The sequence below is a fragment of the Mirounga leonina genome, unplaced genomic scaffold, assembly GCF_011800145.1.
Source record: "Mirounga leonina isolate KUSES-001 unplaced genomic scaffold, KU_Mleo_1.0 Mir_376, whole genome shotgun sequence".
In the NCBI taxonomy this organism is placed as follows: domain Eukaryota; kingdom Metazoa; phylum Chordata; class Mammalia; order Carnivora; family Phocidae; genus Mirounga; species Mirounga leonina.
Window position 1 is genome coordinate 9,699,564 of NW_023270718.1, and position 19,039 is coordinate 9,718,602.

The 19,039-nt window shown below is 41.1% G+C and overlaps 1 protein-coding gene across 10 annotated transcripts in view; it reads left to right on the top strand.

Annotated features, from left to right (window-relative positions):
• Window positions 1–19,039, top strand: part of ZNF667 (zinc finger protein 667) — a 38,031-nt gene that overhangs the window by 6,680 nt on the left and 12,312 nt on the right. For 2 of the 10 annotated variants that reach the window (XM_034986159.1, XM_034986163.1), the window contains exons 2-5: window positions 4,834–4,925; window positions 6,449–6,575; window positions 8,085–8,177; window positions 14,846–17,506. In XM_034986159.1, coding sequence (XP_034842050.1) covers window positions 4,834–4,925; window positions 6,449–6,575; window positions 8,085–8,177; window positions 14,846–16,425 — 1,892 coding nt within the window. In that variant the 3' untranslated portion in view covers window positions 16,426–17,506. Of the gene's footprint in view, window positions 1–3,528; window positions 4,926–5,127; window positions 5,225–6,448; window positions 6,576–8,020; window positions 8,178–8,357; window positions 8,399–14,845; window positions 17,755–19,039 lie in introns of those variants that run through there. The other 8 variants (XM_034986164.1, XM_034986165.1, XM_034986161.1 and 5 more) reach the window with 8 other exon arrangements.

The following is a 19,039-nucleotide window of genomic DNA, read 5'->3' on the forward strand; positions in this document are numbered from 1 at the left end:
AAAAAAAAAAAGATTTTATTTAAGAGAGAGTGTGTGTACCCATTGTGCACTAGTAGGGGAGGGGAGGGCAGAGGGAGAAGCAGACTCCCCGCTGAACAGAGAACCCGACGTGGGGCTCGATCCCAGGACCTTGGGATCATGACCTGAGCCGAAGGCAGACACTTAACCAACTGAGCCACCCAGGCACTCGATCATCTTGGAAATCTTTTTTAAAAAATGCCCAGGGGTGCCTGGGTGGCTCAGTCAGTTCAGCCTCCGTCTTTTGATTTCAACTCAGGTGTTGATCATGGAGTCGTGAGTTCAAGCCCCATGTTGGGTTCCACACTGGGTGCAGAGCCTACTTTAAAAAATGCCAAGCCAGTCCCCAGAGATTCTGATTAAATTGATCTGCCATCAGGCACAGCCACTGGTATTTATTAAAAAGTTCCTGAGACATTCTAATGTACAAACAAGGTTGAGAGCTGTAGCTCTGAGCTTGCTTGAGGAATGAGGTAAATTAATTTGGTAGAGGGAGGGGAGGATTATGAGTGACCAGTGCTTTCAGTATTTTTTCTAACGCAGTCCTCACAGCTGTGCTTTCCTGCGATAGGGACATTCCTAGCCCCGTCCTGTAAGTGAGGAAATTTGTTCCCATGTAAAGCAGAGAAATGTCAGGGCTCACATTCATGTGCAAAGCCCATGTTTTCTGTTACAGTTGGACTTGGGTCTTTAAGGAAAGAGTCTTCGATATTTCTGGCCTCTGGGGCTGGCAGGTTCAGAGTAGAGGTGATCTTCAAATATTTGACAGATGGTACAGAAAAGCAGACTTTGAAAGGAAGCAGTGAGATTATGCATTAAATGGCTGGTTGTCAAGTACTGTTGGACCTGCTCCAACTCAGTGCTCAACACAGCCCTCTAGGATCATAGAGATGTTGGGGCTGAGAGGAAGGACCCTAGTTGTCTGCCCCTGAGGGAGGCATGGCCACTGCTCAGTAACTCTTTGAAACTTGTTTCCATCCAGGCTTTTGCGATCCTCACTTTAGGGTGAAGAATTTAGCTTTGCGTTAAGTTTAAATGGCAGAGCCCTTTTCTCACACTATGTTTGAGATTCAGAAGACAGGCCAGGTGTACAGCTCTACCCTGAGATAGTGTGAGATTCACGCTATTTGTGTTGTTTTGAAGAGGTAGTTATTATGCGTGAAACACAAATGCCAAAGTATAGATAGGGAAAAGTGAGTTTCGAGTTTCCTTTCCCATGCCAAGTGATACAGTTCCCTTCTTCAGAGACAGTCACTGCTAATGACTTCTTGATTATATTTCCAGAACTTGTCTGCCTTTTCAAACTCAGGTGTTGGTTTTCCATGTTTTCTTTTTTCTAAGTTTTTCTGTACCTTTTTCTCTATCATTACACCACATCGTGGAGATCATTTCACGCAATACCTGTAGAGTAGGTTTCTCAACCTTGGCACAGTTGATGTTTGGACCAGATTGTTCCTTCCTTTGGGGGGTGCCATCTTGTGTAATGTAGGGTGTTGAACAGCATCCTGGCCTCTACCCACTAGATGCCAGGAACACACACACACCCCATTGTGACAACCACAGATGTCCCCAAACATTGCAAGGATCCCCTGGGTGTAAAATTGCCCCAATGAAGAAGCACTGATGTAGTGCTGTTTTGTTCCTTTTAAGATCTACATGGTGTCCCATCGTGTACATAACACTCACTTAGCCATTTTCCTATTGATGGGCATTTTGGTTATCTCTAATGTCTTGATAACTTACATTTGGTAAATACTGGCACTGCTCCAAATGTGTTACATGTTTTCATTCATTTAATCTTCCAAACAGCCCTGTGGAATCATTGTTACTTGCCCCATTTGCCAATTGAGGAAGCTGAGGCCTAGAGAGCACATGAGAGTTCACCCATAGGAGGGTAGCAGAGTTAGAAGTTGAACCCAGACAGCCTCCAGGCTCATGCCCTTCACTGTAGAACCATACTGCCTCTTCCTACAAGCCTTGCCACAATGAATACCCTTGTGTGTCATTTTATCCATATGCAACGCCTTCTAGAGACAAATACCAGAAATGAGGTTTACGGTGTTAGAGGGGATGTGTACCTTCAATTTTCAAAGATTTGCCGAATTACCCTCCACTGAGGTTGTGCTACTTTCTCTCCTGCCTGCACTGTATGAGAATTCTACCCACAGCCTTCTGAATGGGTCTCAGGCTTCCTTGGTCTTTTGGATGCTTGGTGTATACTGAATAAAAGGGATAAAGCAGGTGAGAAATTACTGTGTGCCTGTTGGTGAAGATAGCTCCTATAAAGGTAGCTCATGTTAACTTCATAACAGCTAAGAGTGAGGTAGGTTTTCTTTACCCCAATAATTGGCAGAGGCAAATTTTGAATCCAGAATTACTTAATATCAAACTGCTGTTCTTTCCTCTCCAGAAGTGCTGAGTTCCTCAGAGAATATTGTTTTGTGGGCAAGAATTGTACTTTTCTAATTTTAGGGGTACATGGCTGAGTACAAACAGCTATGAGAAACCACAGGATGGACATGATACCACTTCCTGCAATAATCTGTTCTACTTGAGGAATTGGAAGGGAAAAGCCAAGGGATATATTTATCTGGTAAATAGTTTAAAATACGAGGTTTATATTAATACGGACTCAGATTTATTATGATGTAGGATGCCAAAGTCATGTGGATGTTTCAAAATGAAACAGAACCAACCAGCAGAAGTTTTCTGTAATGACAAAGCTGCTTTGGGTTCTGTCCTGGACCACAGAACCAGGCATTATCTCTCCAGTTTGGAGATATTAGTTAAAAGTAGGAGAACTCCCAGGCAAAGAATACAGCCTTGTTCTCAGAGACTCTCTGGCAGTGGAGTGCTGGGGCTGGCTCACACTAGATCCCAAACCTGTTGTGTACACCTTTCTCCAGTTCTGTGCTCAGTGACATGAGTTTGGTAGCTTACAGTGGGGCCCTCATGGGAGTGTTTACACCATGGAAATTGGCAGGTGCTACAAATCACCCAGCATAACCCTGTCCTGGAGTCTAATGCAGAGAGAATTCAGGCATCTTAAGACTCTGGGTAGGGCCCTTTGTCTCCACTTTCTGCATGAGGGAAGCCTTGCTCAGCACACAGAATGGAAGCCCAGGCCACTTATTACTGAGCCACAACTCCTCAGCCTTAACGTGCTGTGCTGCAAATCTCCCCAACTCCTGTGGCCACTCTGATAAAAACAGAGTGGCCCTTCTTTTCACTACGTCTGTATCTTTGGGGTAAATACCCAGTAGTGCAATTCCTGGGTCATAGGGTAGCTCTATTTTCAACTTTTTGAGGAACCTCCATACTGTTTTCCAGAGCAGTAATTTTTATTGTTTGATCTGTATGTGTGTATGTATGTATTTATTTTTAAAGATTTTATTTACTTATTGACAGAGAGAGAGAGCACAAGCAGGGGGAGAGGCAGAAGGACAGGGAGAAGCAGACTCCCTGCTGAGCAGGGAGTCTGATACGGGACTTGATCCCAGGACCCTGGGATCATGGCCTGAGCCGAAGGCAGACACTTAACTGGCCAGGTGCCTCTTGATCTGTATTTAAATTTCATAAAACTTACCATTGGAAAAGTAGATTCACACACCCGGTCGTTTCAAACGTTCTTCAAAGTTTTATAGTAACTAAATCAAGGATCAGTTTTTAATTTTAAATTCTAATTCATTAATTTTAATATTTATTATTAATACTTTAGTGATGAATTAATTGAAACTAAATAACGTTAAACACTCAGTTGCACTAGCCTTATTTCCAGAACTCGGTTGTCACCAGTTACTAATGGTATGCATGTAGAACAGCATCGGTGCAGACTGACTCGGTGATGGGCCTAATCCATCCCACTGAATTTCCCTGCTGGATTGACACATACCTGCCTAATGAATTGCCTCTTCAGCTCTTGCATCTCCACTGCCTCTCACCAACATACACAGTTGATTCACCACACAGCCACCCAGCAAATTTTGTTAAATGTTAAGTCAGACATGCCACTCCTCAGACTCGTGCTCCCTCGATGATGTCTTATCACATTTAGGATCGGTTTCAAACTGCTCACAACCGCTTTCATGATGTGGCCCCTCCTGAACTCAGCATCTCACAGACCACCACTGCACACCTCACTCATTCTGCTTCAGCACACCATTTACTTCCCTCCGCATACCAAGTACACACCTGCTCCAGGGCCTTTGCACTTACTGTACCTCTACCCAGAATGCTCTTTCCCAAGCGTCCAAGTGCCTCACACTTGCACTACATTCAAACCTTGACTCAGTGTTGTATCCTCTGGAGGCCTCTGTCAACCACCCCATCACTCCACCCCCTGCTCTGGTATTGTTGTGTTTTGTTTTGTTTTTATAGCAATGATCTCAGCTGACGCTGTGTCCTATATGAACTTTCCATCCATGGTGGAATGTAAGGTACAGGGGAGCTGATACTTCTGCTCTAACCCTGCTCTTCCCCAGCACCTAGGACAATGCCTGGCACATACTAGACACTTAACAAATGCTTGTCACATGGATGGATAGCTGTCTTCATGTCTCATTTGCCTCCTGATCTGGAGCCTTCTGTGATCTTGGGAACAGATAGCATTGGCTATGCCCCTTCCCAACCCTGAGAAGGGGCAGGAATGCTGCAGAAGATATTCTGACCTCCCTCCATGTGTGTCTATGCACCTGTGTGTATGTGTGCATGCACATGCATGTGTGACCAGGGTGAGGGATGAGGGGATTCTTATCCTAGAGACTCTGGGACCACCCAGAAGGCCCTGTCATCCTCATGACTTTTCTTCTCCCACAGCCCCACCTTCTCTGCACTCTGCCCTTCTCCAGATGCGGAGCCTCAAGGGGGAGGAAAGGATGCCTGCTGCACGAGGGAAGTCCAAGTCCAAGGTAAATAGTGATTGTTCTTGCAGGGAAGTTCCATCTTGTAAGACATGGGTCATTTGCTTTCCTTCCATGGAAACTTCCTGCCTGACAGAATCCCATCCAAGATCTGGTCTCTGTTTCCTCCATCACCACGGAGGGTAGGAGCATGAGAAGAGCTCCAGCAACCCACGTAACCACTCAGCACCCTCCTCTCCTTTTTTCTCAGTGTGCATATGGCCATTCACCTATGTGTCAAGCATCTCCAGGTTGTTTGCCTAGGCTGCTCCCGAGACTGAAGAAGAGAGCCACCATGATTTCTCAAGGTAGACATGAGTGCCTAGGCAGGATCTGCTGAGGCAGAGGAGGATTCGAGGTTGTGCTCTAGAGTTAATCTGTTGATGTCACTTTGTTTTTACTTGTATAGCCCATATTTACAAGGAGGAAATCTAATTTTAAGAGACTCCACATAACCTTGTATTCAGATTGGGTTCGTTGGAACCAGGCCAGTGAGTCAACCTTCTGTTAAAAAACATGCTTCACCACTTTAGATGATGAAGTGATTTTCTAAAATAAACATCTTGGATGCAGTTTCTCTAACAAACACTTTTGCCCTCTAAGTTATGTGTTCCCTGTTGCTGCTGTAACAGAGTTCCACAAATTGGGCTGCTCAAAACACATGTTTATGGTGCACAGTTTGTGGGTCAGAGATAAGGCACAGTGCAGCTTGGCTGGGTCCTCTGCTTTCAGTCTCACAAGGCTGAAAAAAGGTGTTGGCTGGCTGTGTGGTCACATCTGAGGCTCTTCAAAACTCATCGTTTATTAGCATATTCAGTTTCTTCTGCTTTCCACCTGGCCCCCTTCCATCTTCAAGCCAGCAATAGCAGGTCAAATCAGGCTTCAGATCTCTCCGACTTCCCTTTCCACTCTCCTCTTCCAGCTGGTGAAAATTTCCCTACTGTTACGGGCTCCGTGATTACATCATCTGCCTAGATAAGGATTTAAGATCAAGTGATCAGTAACCTTGCTTACACCTACAAAGAACCTTTGGCCCTGTGTAGTTGAGCCATGTGCTCTTTAGAGAGTATGTAGTTAGGGGCATGAATCAGAAGCCAGACTGCCCAGCTTGAACTCCAGCTCCCCCGTTCACTAGTTTGGGCACTTCCTTCCATAAGTCACACTGCCGTTTCTGGGCCTCCCATTTCCTGATCTGTAGCATTGCTGTGATTCTCTCAGCAGTATAGTCACTGGCTAACATGGGTCAGTACCTGTAGGGTGCTTAGAAAGATGCTCTGCCTTTGTCAGTGCCCAGTAAATCCAAGTTGATACTGCTTTTTATGGCACATAGTTTTTAATAATAGCTATGTCATATTGTGTTGTGTATTTATTTTATTTGATGCCATTGCTCCTCTTGGCCTCAGAACCTCAAATATTTCCGGAATAGATTCCTGGCACCATGGATCTCCCATGTTTGGGACAAGTTCCTTGTTGTTTCCAGCCATATGGAAGCATAAGCCTGTGGTGAAAGGACATGTGACTTTCTGTTTCAGGTGCCAGTGACATTTGGGGATTTGGCCATCTACTTTTCCCAGGAAGAGTGGGAATGGCTGAGCCCCATTCAAAAGGATCTGTATGAAGATGTCATGTTGGAGAACTACCAGAACTTGGTCTCTCTCGGTAAGGCTCTCTCCACCCCGTAATCCACAACCAACCCATTGTGGGACATAAATTAGTCTAGTTAGGAAAACAGAAGCCACTGCAGTTTGGTTTTTTTTTTAGCAGCTTTATTGATGTATAATTCACATGCTCTACATACAAAGTATGTAATTCAGTGGTTTTTAATGTATGCGCAGAGTTGTACATCCATCACCAGTCCGTTTTAGAACATTTTCATTACCCCAAAAGAAACCCCATATCCATTAACAATCAGTCTTCATTCCCCTTGCCCACTGATTCCTCCAGATTAGGTGAACATCAATCTGGTTTCTGTCTCTGAATTTGCCTATTCTTGGCCTTTCATAGAAATGGAATCATTAGTATGTGGTCCTTTGTGTCTGCCTTCCTTAACTTAATGTTTTTGAGGTTCATCTACATTGTAGCACGTATCAGTACCCCCTTCCTTTTCATGGCCAATAGTATTCCACATTTTGTTAATCTGTTCATCAGTTGACGGGCATTTGGGCAGTTTTTCACTCTGGCAATTGTGAATATTAACGTTTGAGTTTTTGTGTGGACGTATATTTTCATTTCTTCTGGGTGTATACTTAGGAGTGGAATTGCTGTCACATAGTAACTATGTATGTAACCTTTTGAGGACACCTGGTTGTTTTGAGAGAATTTTTTTTTTTTAAAGATGTTATTTATTTATTTGAGAGAGAGAATGAGATAGAGCATGAGAGGGGGGAGGGTCAGAGGGAGAAGCAGACTCCCTGCTGAGCAGGGAGCCCGATGCGGGATTCGATCCCGGGACTCCAGGATCATGACCTGAGCCGAAGGCAGTCGCTCAACCAACTGAGCCACCCAGGCGCCCCTGTTTTGAGAGAATTTAATACGAGGAATCTACTTAACAGGTGTGATTAAAGGGTAAATAGTGGACAAATATAAATAGTAATGCAGAGTTGGTAACCGCAGGATGCAAGCACCATCCTTGGGCTAGGGATACAAAGGGGAGAGTTTGGGGTTTTTAGGACTTAGAGGAAGGGACTCAGACTTCTGAAGGAAGAGAGAGGTGCGCTGACTAGTCTGTTTATACTCATGAAGGGTCAGGATGACGCTAATTCTGAGTGTAGGGGAAAAAAAGAAGCAGAATTAAAACCAGCAGAGCCCCTGTTGGTGGATGCTGACAGGGAGCTTCTGGTGAAGAAGTGTAGTTTGCAGAGCCCCAGCCCCTGCACACAAAACAGATCAGAGAAGGGTGGGATTGGGAGCCGAATGGTAGCAGCTTAATAGCCAGCCTCAGGAGTTTCTGGTCTGATTTTTCAAGAGAATAATTGGCTTTGTAGAGTTAGAAATGAGCAATTCCGCTTGCTATAACTGAACTTTGACCGTCCTCCTCCTCCACCTGCCCTTCACATCCTCTGTGCTCCTTTTGTGCTCATAAATCCCCATTCCCGTTGACACAGGGCTTGGCTCTGACATCTGTGGCACCCAGGTCATGCTCAGTGCTGATGTTTTTCCTGAATGCAGGACTTTGCTTTCGGAGGCCAAATGTGATCACCTTATTGGAGAAAGGGAAAGCACCTTGGATAGTGGAGCCAGTGAGGAAACGCCGGGGTGTGGGTGAGTGACAGAGAATCAAGGCTTACTTGTTGCTATTGTTTGTAAGAGCACCCTCCATCTTGAGAGGGCAGCCTCTTGAAGATGTTTGCAAACTGCCAGTTTCCATACCTTAAAGGCCCCCAGGCCTGTAGTGTGAGCCCCCAGAAGGAGAATAACCAACATTTAATAAACCCTTCCTAGGTCCCAGATGTGCTTGTACAGGTTCCTCCCAGTCCTATAAGGTAGGTACTATTATTATTCCTGTTTTATTTATGAGGAAACCAAAGATCAAGGAAGTTCAGTGACTTGCCTAGGGTAACCCAGCTAGGAAGTGGCAGCACAGCTGGGCTTGAACCCCAGATTCTGGTCTCAGAAGCTCAGCTCTTAATGCCCTTATCCCCACCTATCACATTCCCTGCCTCGGCATATTCCACCTTCTCTCATGATAGCATTGCTAATGGTAATGTTCAAACTTGCATGGTTTTCTTCATTCTTTAAAAAAAAAAAAATATTTTCCACAAATGTTCATTTTGACTACTTTCTAAGAACTCGTTTCCTTTTCTGATAGATTTCTCTTTGGTTAGGTTATTTTTACTTATTTATTTTAACAGTTCTATGAGTGGCTTTTTTGTTGTTGTTGTTGTTTGTTAAGTAGGGTCCACACCTAGCGTGGAACCCAGCATGGGGCTTGAACTTAATGACCCTGAGCTCGAGAGTCGGATTCTTAACCAATAGGCACCCCTGAGTTTTTTTAATTGTAAAAAAATCATAACATTGAATTTGTCATCTTAACCATTTTAAAGTGTAGAATTAAGTATATTCACATTGTTGTGCAACAGATATCCAGAACTTTTCCATCTTGTAATAACTTTTGAAACTATATTTACTCAACACTGATTCTCCCTCCACCCTTCCACCTAGCCCTTGGTGGCCACCTCTCTTTGTATTTCTCTGATTTTGAGCACCATGTATACTTATATGAATCAAATCATACAGTATTTGTCCTTTTTTCTTGCTGAGCATAATTTCCTTGAGCTTCATCCATGTTGTAACATGTGACAGGATCTTATTTTTTTTTTTTTGAAGACTGCATAATATTTCATTGTATATGTCATATTTTCTTTATCCATTTATCAGTGGATATTTGGGGTGTTCTGCTTCTTGGCTACTTTGCATAATGCTGCAACGAACATAGGAGTACAGATATGTATTTAAGATCCTGATTTCAAATTTTGGGGTATGTACCCAGAGGCGGGATTGCTGGATCATATGATAGATCTATTTTTTATTATCTGGGGAATCTCCATACTGTTTTCCATAGTGGCTGCACCATTTGTCATTTCCACCAACAATGTGTAAATGTTTCAACTTTTTGTCAACACTTGTGATTTTTTGTTTTTTTGACAGTGGCCATCCTTATGGGTGTGAGATGATATTGTGGGTTTGATTTGCATTTCCCTAATGATTAGTGAGGTTGAGCATCTTTTCATGTGTTTATTGGCCATGTGTCTATCTTCCTTGGAGAAGTGTCTGTCAAGTCCTTTGCCCATTTCTGAAAATAGGATTGTCATTTGTTGATGAGTTACAGTTCTTTTTTTTTTTTTTAAGATTTTATTTATTTGACACAGAGAGACACAGAGAGACACAGCGAGAGAGAAAACACAAGCAGGGGGAGTAGGAGAGGGAGAAGCAGGCTTCCCATGGAGCAGGGAGCCCGATGTGGGGCTTGATCCCAAGACTCTGGGATCATGCCCTGAGTGGAAGGCAGACACTTAATGACTGAGCCACCCAGGCCCCCTTACAGTTCTTCATATATTCTGTATATTAGTCCCTTATCTGATAGATGATTTGTAATTATTTTCTCTTATCCCATAGGTTGCCTTTTCACACTGTTGTTTTTATTTGTACACAGATGTAGTCCCATTTGTCTTTTGTTGTTGTTGCCTTTGCTTTTTGGTGTCATATCTGAGAAATTAGTGCCAAATCTAATCTCCTGAACCTTAACCCCAATGTTTTCTTCTAAGACTTCAGTAGTTTTAGGTCTTACATTTAGGTCTTTAATCTGTTTGAGTTAATTTTTGTGTGAGTTGTAAGGGTCCAAGATCATTCTTTTCCATGTAGATATCCAGTTTTCCCAACACTGATTGTGGAAGAGACTGTGCTTTCCTCATTGAGTAACCTTGGCTCCCTTGCTGAAAATCATTTGACTAGATATGCAAGAGTTTATTTCTTGGCTTTCTATTCTGTTCTATTGGTCTTTATCTTTTTTCCACTACCACACTGTCTTAATTACTGTTGCTTTGTAGCAACATCTGCGTATCAAAAGAAATAGTCAATAGTGACCAACTGACTGAGCCACCCAGGTGCCCCAGAGTTGTGTTTTATTTTCATTTAGCTCGAAATATTTAAAAATTTCTTTTGTGATTTCATGTGTTATTTAGAAATGTACTATTTAATCTCTAAGTAGTTAGGGATTTTCCAGTGATATTTCTGTTACTGATTTCTAGTTTAATTTCACTGTGGTCTGAGAGCATTGTGTCATTTCTGTTATTTGTTAAGGTATGTTTTAAGGTCCAGAATGTGGTCCATCTTGGTGAATTTTCTTTTCTTTTTTTTTTTTTTAAGATTTTATTTTTACTTATTTGTCAGAGAGAGAGGCAGAACACAAGCAGGGGGAGAGGCAGGCAGAGCTCCCTGCCGAGCAAGGAGCCCGATGTGGGACTCGATCCCAGGACCCTGGGATCATGACCTGAGCCGAAGGCAGCGGCTTAACCGACTGAGCCACCCAGGCGCCCCCCATCTTGGTGAATTTTCTATGTGAGCTTGAGAATAATGTGACTTCTGCTGTTGTTGAATGAAGTAGTCTAGAGATGTCAGTTATATCCAGTTGAATGAAGGTATGGTTGAGTTCCACTGATTTTTCTTCTTTCTGGATCTTTTCATTTATGAGAGAGGGATGTTGAAGTGTCTTAACTATGATAGTGGATTCATATATTTCTCCTTGTGGTTTCATCAGTTTTTATCTCTTGTAATTTGATGCTTTGTTGTTCGGCATATACCCACTAAGAATTGTTATGTCTTCTGAAGAATTGATTTCTTTGTCATTATATAATGCCCCCCTTTATCCATGATAACTTTCAGTGCTTTTAAGTCAGCTCTGTCTAAAATTAATATAGCTGCTCCTCCTTTCTTTTTATTTGTGTTACCATGGTATATTTTTCTCCATTCATTTACTTTTAATCTGTGTCTTTATATCTAAAGTGAGTTTCTTAATAGGCAGCACACAGTTGGGCTGTGTTTTTTAATTCACTCTGAATTAGATTAAATTCAGTCTCTTTTTTTTTTTTTTTTAAGATTTTATTTATTTATTTAAGAGAGAGAGACTGAGAGAGAGAGAGCATATGAGAGGGGGAGGGTCAGAGGGAGAAGCAGACTCCCCGCCGAGCAGGGAGCCCGATGCGGGACTCGATCCAGGGACTCCAGGATCATGACCTGAGCCGAAGGCAGTCGCTTAACCAACTGAGCCACCCAGGCGCCCTTTTTTTTTTTTTTAAAGATTTATTTATTTATTTATTTAGACAGAATGAGATAGAGAGAGCATGAGAGGGAGGAGGGTCAGAGGGAGAAGCAGACTCCCTGCCGAGCAGGGAGCCCGATGTGGGACTCGATCCCGGGACTCCAGGATCATGACCTGAGCCGAAGGCAGTCGCTTAACCGACTGAGCCACCCAGGCGCCCTCAGTCTCTTTTAATTGGTTTAGACTGTTGACATTCAAAGTGATTATTGATATAGTTGGATTGATATCTACTACATATATAATAAATACTTCTATTTGTTGTCTTTATTCTTTGCTCCTGTTTTTGTCTTCCACTCTTTTTCTGCCTATTGTGGTTTTATTTTTTAATTTAATTTAATTTTTTAAAAAAATATTTATTTATTTGAGAGAGAGTGGAGGAGAGGGATAAGCAGACTCCACGCTGGCAGGGAGCCCGATGAGGGGCTTAATCCCAGGACCCTGGGATCATGACCTGACCCAAAGGCAGATGCTTAACTGACTGAGCCACCCAGGCACCCCTTCCTATTGTGGTTTTAAATGAGCATTTCTATGATTCCATTTTCTGTCCTTCCTTAGCATATCAGATATACAGATATAGATATAGGTATCTATAATATATCTTTTTTTTTTTTTTTAAGTGGTTGCCCTAGAATTTATACGTTTACAGCTAATCCAGGTCCACTTTCAGATAACACTATACCACTTCATGGGTAGTATGAGGACTTTATAATAATAAAATAATGGTAATTCCTTCCTCCTATCATCTGTATCATTGCTGTCATTCACTTCATTTATATATAAATATATGTAAGCAAGTACGTATATATAAGCAAATATGTATATATTTACATGTATACATAGGATAAAGACATAAGCATACACAATTGAATACATTGTTTCTATTATTTTGAACAAACTATTATTGTTTCAGTCAATTAAGGATAAGAAAAATAAAGGGATTTTTTGTCTTCACTCATTCTTTCTTCATTGCTTTTCCCTTCTCTGTGTAGATCCAAGTTTCTGACTTGTATTATTTTTCTTCTAACAGACCTCTTTTAACATTCTTTTTTTTTTTTTTTAAGATTTTATTTATTTATTTGACAGAGAGAGACACAGGGAGAGAGGGAACACAAGCAGGGGGAGTGGGAGGGAGAAGCAGGCTTCCCGCCGAGCAGGGAGCCCGATGCGGGGCTCGATCCCAGAACCCTGGGATCATGACCTGAGCCGAAGGCAGACGCTTAACGACTGAGCCACCCAGGCGCCCCTCTTTTAACATTCTTGCAAGGCAGTACTGCTGGCCACAAATTCCCTCAATATTTATTCATCTGAGAAAGTCTTTTTTCCTCTCACTTTTGAAGGCTATTTTGACAGAGTACAGAATTCTAGGTTGGTGGTTTCTTTCTGTCACCATTTTAAATATTTCACTCCACTTCTCTTGCTTGCATGGTCTCTAATAATTTGGATGCAATTCATTGTTCCTCTGTAGGTGAGGTCCTTTTTCCCCTATGCCGTCATTCAAGAATTTTTCTTTATCTTTAATTTTCTGCAATTTGAAAAAGACATGCCTGGGTATAGGTTTCTTAGCATTTTTCCTGCTTGGTGTTCTCTGAGCATCTTGAATCATGATTTGTTGTCTGACATTAATTTGGGAAATTCTCATTCATTATTGCTTCAAATGTTTCTTCTTTCATTTCTCTTTTTTTTATCCTGGCATTCTCATAACACATTTGTTACTTCTTCTGTAGTTGTCCCACAGTCTTTGGAGAGTCGAGGTTTGTTTTGTTTTGTTTCCCAGTCTTTATTTACTTTGCTTTCTGGTTTTTAAGGATTCTGTTGATAAGTTAGCTCACAGAATCTTTCTTCAGCTATGTTGAATCTACTAATAAGCCCATTCAAGGCATTCTTTGTTATAGTGTTTTTTTGTTATAGTGTTTTTGATCTCTAATGTTTTGATTCTTTGCATTTCCATCTCTTTGCTTACATTGCCCATCTGTTCTAATATGCTGTATACTTTATCTCTTAGAGCCCTTAGCATATTAATCAGTTTTAAATTTCTGGTCTGATAATTCTAGCATCCCTGCCATATCTGAGTCTGGTTCTCATGCTTGCTCTGTCTCTTCAAATTGTGTGTTTTGCCTTTTGTATGCCTTGTAATTTTTTCTTCCAATTTTAGTATATGTGCTGCTGAAGCGAGCACTGCCTTGTAATTTTTTCTTAACGGCCAGAGGTGATGTACCAGGTAGAAAGAACTGTTGTAAACAGTTAGTGATGAGGTACGTTGGGATGGGACGCATTCTATGGTCCTAGGATTAGGCCTCAGTCTTTTAGGGTGCCTTTGCCTCTGGAGTGTGAACATCACAAGTTTCTCAGTCCATCCCCATCCCCCCTGCCCCCTAGGAGGGACAGGATGGCTAGAAGCAACCGGAGTTGGAGGCAGTGGTTTGTACTTAGCTTCTTACTTGTTTGGATGAAGTTGTGCTTTCCAAGCCTCTTACATGAGGAACTGGACACCAGAAGTCCAGTTGTTTTTTAAAGATTTGATTTTAAGAATACATTTTAAAAATTTATGACTTCACAAAAAATTTACTTTATTGAGTCCTAATTTACATATTGTAAAATTGTAAAATTCACCCATTTTAAGTGTATAATTCAGTGGTTTTTGATAAATTTAACAAGTTGTGTAGCCATCATCATAATCTAGTTTTAGAATATTTTTGTCACCCTAATAAAACTCTTCATGTCCATTTACAGTTAATCCCTATTCCCATCTCCAGCCCCAGGCAACTACTAATTTACTTTCTGTCTGTAGTTATCTTCTGTCATTTTTGACATTTCATATAATAAAAGTACATTCATCCAATGAAGACTCTATGGAGTTTAATGTAGCATATGGTATGAATTTATCCTACAAATAAAACTTTAATTTTATTCATTTCAAATTGCAAGATTTCCTGAATTCTAATTATTAAATATTTCTATAAAGCCCTTATTACGCTAAAATTATAATGAGACTAAGTCATCATTGTTACTATGTCTGATAAGTATTATTATTATCATCATTGATAATGACTGCACAGAAGCTTCATTTTTCCAGCATAGGAAAACAAATATTGAATTTCTTGCTATCTTTCAGACTCAGGGTCTAAATCTGAGACCAGGAAGTTACCTCCAAATCTGTGCAACAAATCTGGGCAAAGCATCTATCAGAAACCAATTTCTGCATCACAGAAAGTTCCCACAGGAAAGAGAGGCAGCAAGAAGAGTTCAGTTCTAATAAAACCCAGGAAGGTGCATTCAGGGAAGAAATCTTTAAAATGTAATGACTGTGGGAAAACCTTTGGTCAAAGCTTATCTCTTAAACTTCATCAGAAATCTCATACTGGAGAGAAGCCTTATGAATGCAGTAATTGTAGAAAAGCTTTCAGACAGATCTCATCCCTCATTCTTCATCAGAAAATTCACAATGGAAGGAAAAGCTATAAATGTGATAAATGTGGAGAAAGCTTCATTCAAAGAACATCTCTTATTCTACATGGGAAAGTTCATAATGGAAAGGAAACCTTTGACTGTGGGAGGGCCTTGAGTCAGTGCCCACCTCCCAGTGTGGGCCAGAAAATTAGTTTTGTTGAGAACATCCACCAGTGTGGAAAGTGTGGGAAAGACTTCATTCGAATGTCATCCCTATTACTTCATAAGAAATTTCACAGTGGAAAGAAAATTCATAAATGCAATAAATGTGGGAGAGGCTTCAATAAGAAATCAGCCCTTGTTATACATAAAAGAAATCATACTGGAGAGAAAACCCATGAAAGTGAGAAGGTGTTAGGTCAGAGTCCACAGCAGAAAAGTCACCATTTAGAGAATCCTTATAAATGTAGAGCATGTGGAAAATCCTTTAATAGGATTTCATCCATTATGCTTCATCAGAGAATTCACACGTCAAAGAAAACCTACAAATGTGATAAATGTGAGAAGGTCTTCAGGCGGCTTTCAACCCTTATTCTACATCTAAGAATTCATAATGGAGAGAAACTGTACAGATGCAGTAAATGTGAGAAGGTCTGTAATCGGCATTCATCCCTTATTCAACATCAGAAAGTTCATACAAGGAAAAAGAAAATGTTTGAATGTAAGGAATGTGGAAAGATGTTTTCTGGAACTGCAAACCTTAAAATACATCAGAACATTCATTCTGAAGAGAAACCTTTCAGATGCAATAAATGTAGTAAAGTTTTTGGCCGTCAGTCATTTCTTATTGAACATCAGAGAATTCATACTGGAGAAAAACCCTATCAGTGTGAAGAATGTGGAAAAGCCTTCAGTCACCGAATATCTCTTACTCGACATAAGAGAATTCATACTGAAGATAGACCCTATGAATGTGATCAGTGTGGGAAGGCCTTCAGTCAGAGTGCACACCTTGCCCAACATGAAAGAATTCACACTGGAGAAAAACCATATACATGCAAAACATGTGGGAAGGCCTTTAGTCAACGCACATCCCTTATTCTACATGAAAGAAGTCATACTGGAGAGAAACCCTATGAATGTAATGAATGTGGGAAGGCATTTAGCAGTGGCTCGGATCTTATTCGGCATCAGAGAAGTCATTCTTCAGAGAAACCATATGAATGTAGTAAATGTGGGAAGGCATATAGTCGGAGTTCATCCCTGATTCGACATCAGAATACACATTCTGAAGAAAAAGCCTAAGTTTGTTTTAAATATGTGAAAGCATAATAGAGTTAGGCTTTCAAAGTAGGAGAGACCAAGGCATAGGAAAATGCATTTGTTTATAACATAAATTTTGTAAAAATGGGACCATTTGATGATGTGTCCCACTTGAAAGCCAAAGAGCAAAAGTCATTGATGACTTTGACCAGATGATTTGTCATCAGCTGAGGCCATGACCTTACCATAGGTCTTAATTTCAAAATAGCAAGCTCGGATGATTGGATCAGTCATTTTTAATGAATACTACTCCTCATGTGATAAAAATTACTGATATTTTATTTCCAGTGTAATTTAAAGCTATTTCATTAGTCACATACAACAAAGTAGAGCTACAAAGTCCATATTTCTGGATGGGGCTTTGAGCCTGATTTAAGGTCACATGAAGAATGAGTTTGAGTTTGTCTCTTAGGACTGGAACTGTCACATATAAGAGATTTCCTGGGCAAACCAGGGTGCTACTTCCAGCTGGCAGAAAATTGTGGGTGAGAAAAGAGAAGAGTCTTCAAGTGGATAAAGATAGCACTCATAATTGTGTGAATCAGTTGTCATTACCATATTGTCTCCATATGAAAATATATGATATTCATGGTGTGAAAAATCTAACAAGCCTGAGACAGGCTAATGGGAAAAAAGAAACCAGAGAAATGAGAACTTAAAAGCAGGGAGAAATTATTTGTTACTGTTTTATTGAAAATAAATTTGTCTATATTTATATAAATAAACATTGGTATTTTCATGTAAGAACCCTGGCGTGCAGTAAGTGATTGGTGGAAAAATGAGATGCCATTTCTTGAATATGTCCTCTCAAAATTCATATTTCGGACCCCTAACCTCTAATGTGATGGTATTTTGAAATGGGACCTTTGGGAGCTATTTAGGGGTAGATGAGGTTATGAGGGTGCATCATGATAGGATTAGTGTCTGAAAAAAAGAAAGGATGCCAGAGAGCTTGCTTTTTCTACTTTGTGAAGATACTGCAAGAAGATGGCTGTCTATAAGCCGGGAAGCTAGCCTTCACTACCACCCAACCATGTGACACCCTGATCTCGGACTTTTAGCCTCCAAAACTGAAAAGTAAGTTTCTTTTGTTTAAGTCACCTAGTCTGTGGTATTTTGTTATGGCAGCCCAAGCTGGCTAATACAGGGGGAAATACCCTGAATTTATGTACCAGGCTATTTTCCTATCAGCTAATCACCATATATAATAGCTTTTAGTCTCTGTTTCCAGCTTATGCAAAGTATGTGAGAAATAAAATCAGAGTTCTTTTTTGTTACTGGGCTATATACAGTTGCACTATTCTGCAAAAGCCATTTTTTAAAAACACCCATATCCTGTTAAGATAACTCTGAAACGCATGACCACATGGCTTTAGGTCACTCTGTGACCACAACTGGGAAAATAACATCCAGATTTGCGAAGGGTAAGCATGCATACAGGATAACAGAACAGCTAATTTTCATTTACACTTGTCATGGTAGTTCTGTAAAATCAGCATAAAATATTTCTGACACGTGGAGCAAATAGGTGAGCAAATAACACAGAAAAGGCTCATGGAGAGGCATGTCTATTCTCCCTCCCCTTCCATACCCTTCCCTTTGTTTAATTCTTCTGCCAATCTGCCATAGAGATTGTTTCTAAATCATTGGTCACAAACCATATACACGCACGCACGCATGCACACTAATAAGACACTGTTCTTGCTTACAGACAGTTTTGGTTTTGGTGTTTGTTTGTTTTTTTTTAAGATTTTATTTATTTATTTGACAGAGACACAGTGAGAGAGGGAACACGAGCAGGGAGAGTGGGAGAGGGAGAAGTAGGCCTCCTGCTGAGCAGGGAGCCCGATGCGGGGCTCGATTCCAAGACCCTGGGACTATGACCTGAGCTGAAAGCAGATGCTTAATGACTGAGCCACCCAGGCACCCCGGTTTAATTTAGGTTTTCTTTTTAAAGATTTTCTTTATTTTTTGACAGAGAGCACAAGTAGGCAGAGCAGGCAGAGGGAGAGGAAGAAGCAGGCTCTCCTGCTGAGCAGGGAGCCTGACTTGGGGCTCGATCCCAGGACTCTGGGCTCATGACCTGAGCCGAAGGCAGCCGCTTAACTGACTGAGGCACTCAGGCACTCCGCAGACACTTAGAGTTTACAAGGAAATACAGGATGTTAAAATGTGGAAACATCTAAGGTACACAGGTAATAGAAGAGGATGGTGAACTCCAAGGTGAATGGAGGACTTGGGGACAGGGATCACTTGGAGATAGTGACCATATTAAAGGAAGAATAGGACATTAAAGTTGGCTAGGCACACAAAAGTTGGAAGGCTACTGAGGGCAAAGAGAAAGTACAGATACACAGAATAGTGGCAGAGGGTTGTGGAGTATTAAGGGAATTGCAGATTTCAGTATTTAGTACAGTGACTGGCACACAGGAAGTAGTCAGCACTTATTTAATATTGGGTGAATAAATGAATTAATGAAAATGTTTTAGTATATCAGATGTTCTCTGAGGCATAATTGACAGGGAACACTTAAACCTGAAGGTGACCCAGACATTGAGATAAACCCTTGGGAAAACAGGCTCACATTTTAAGGAAT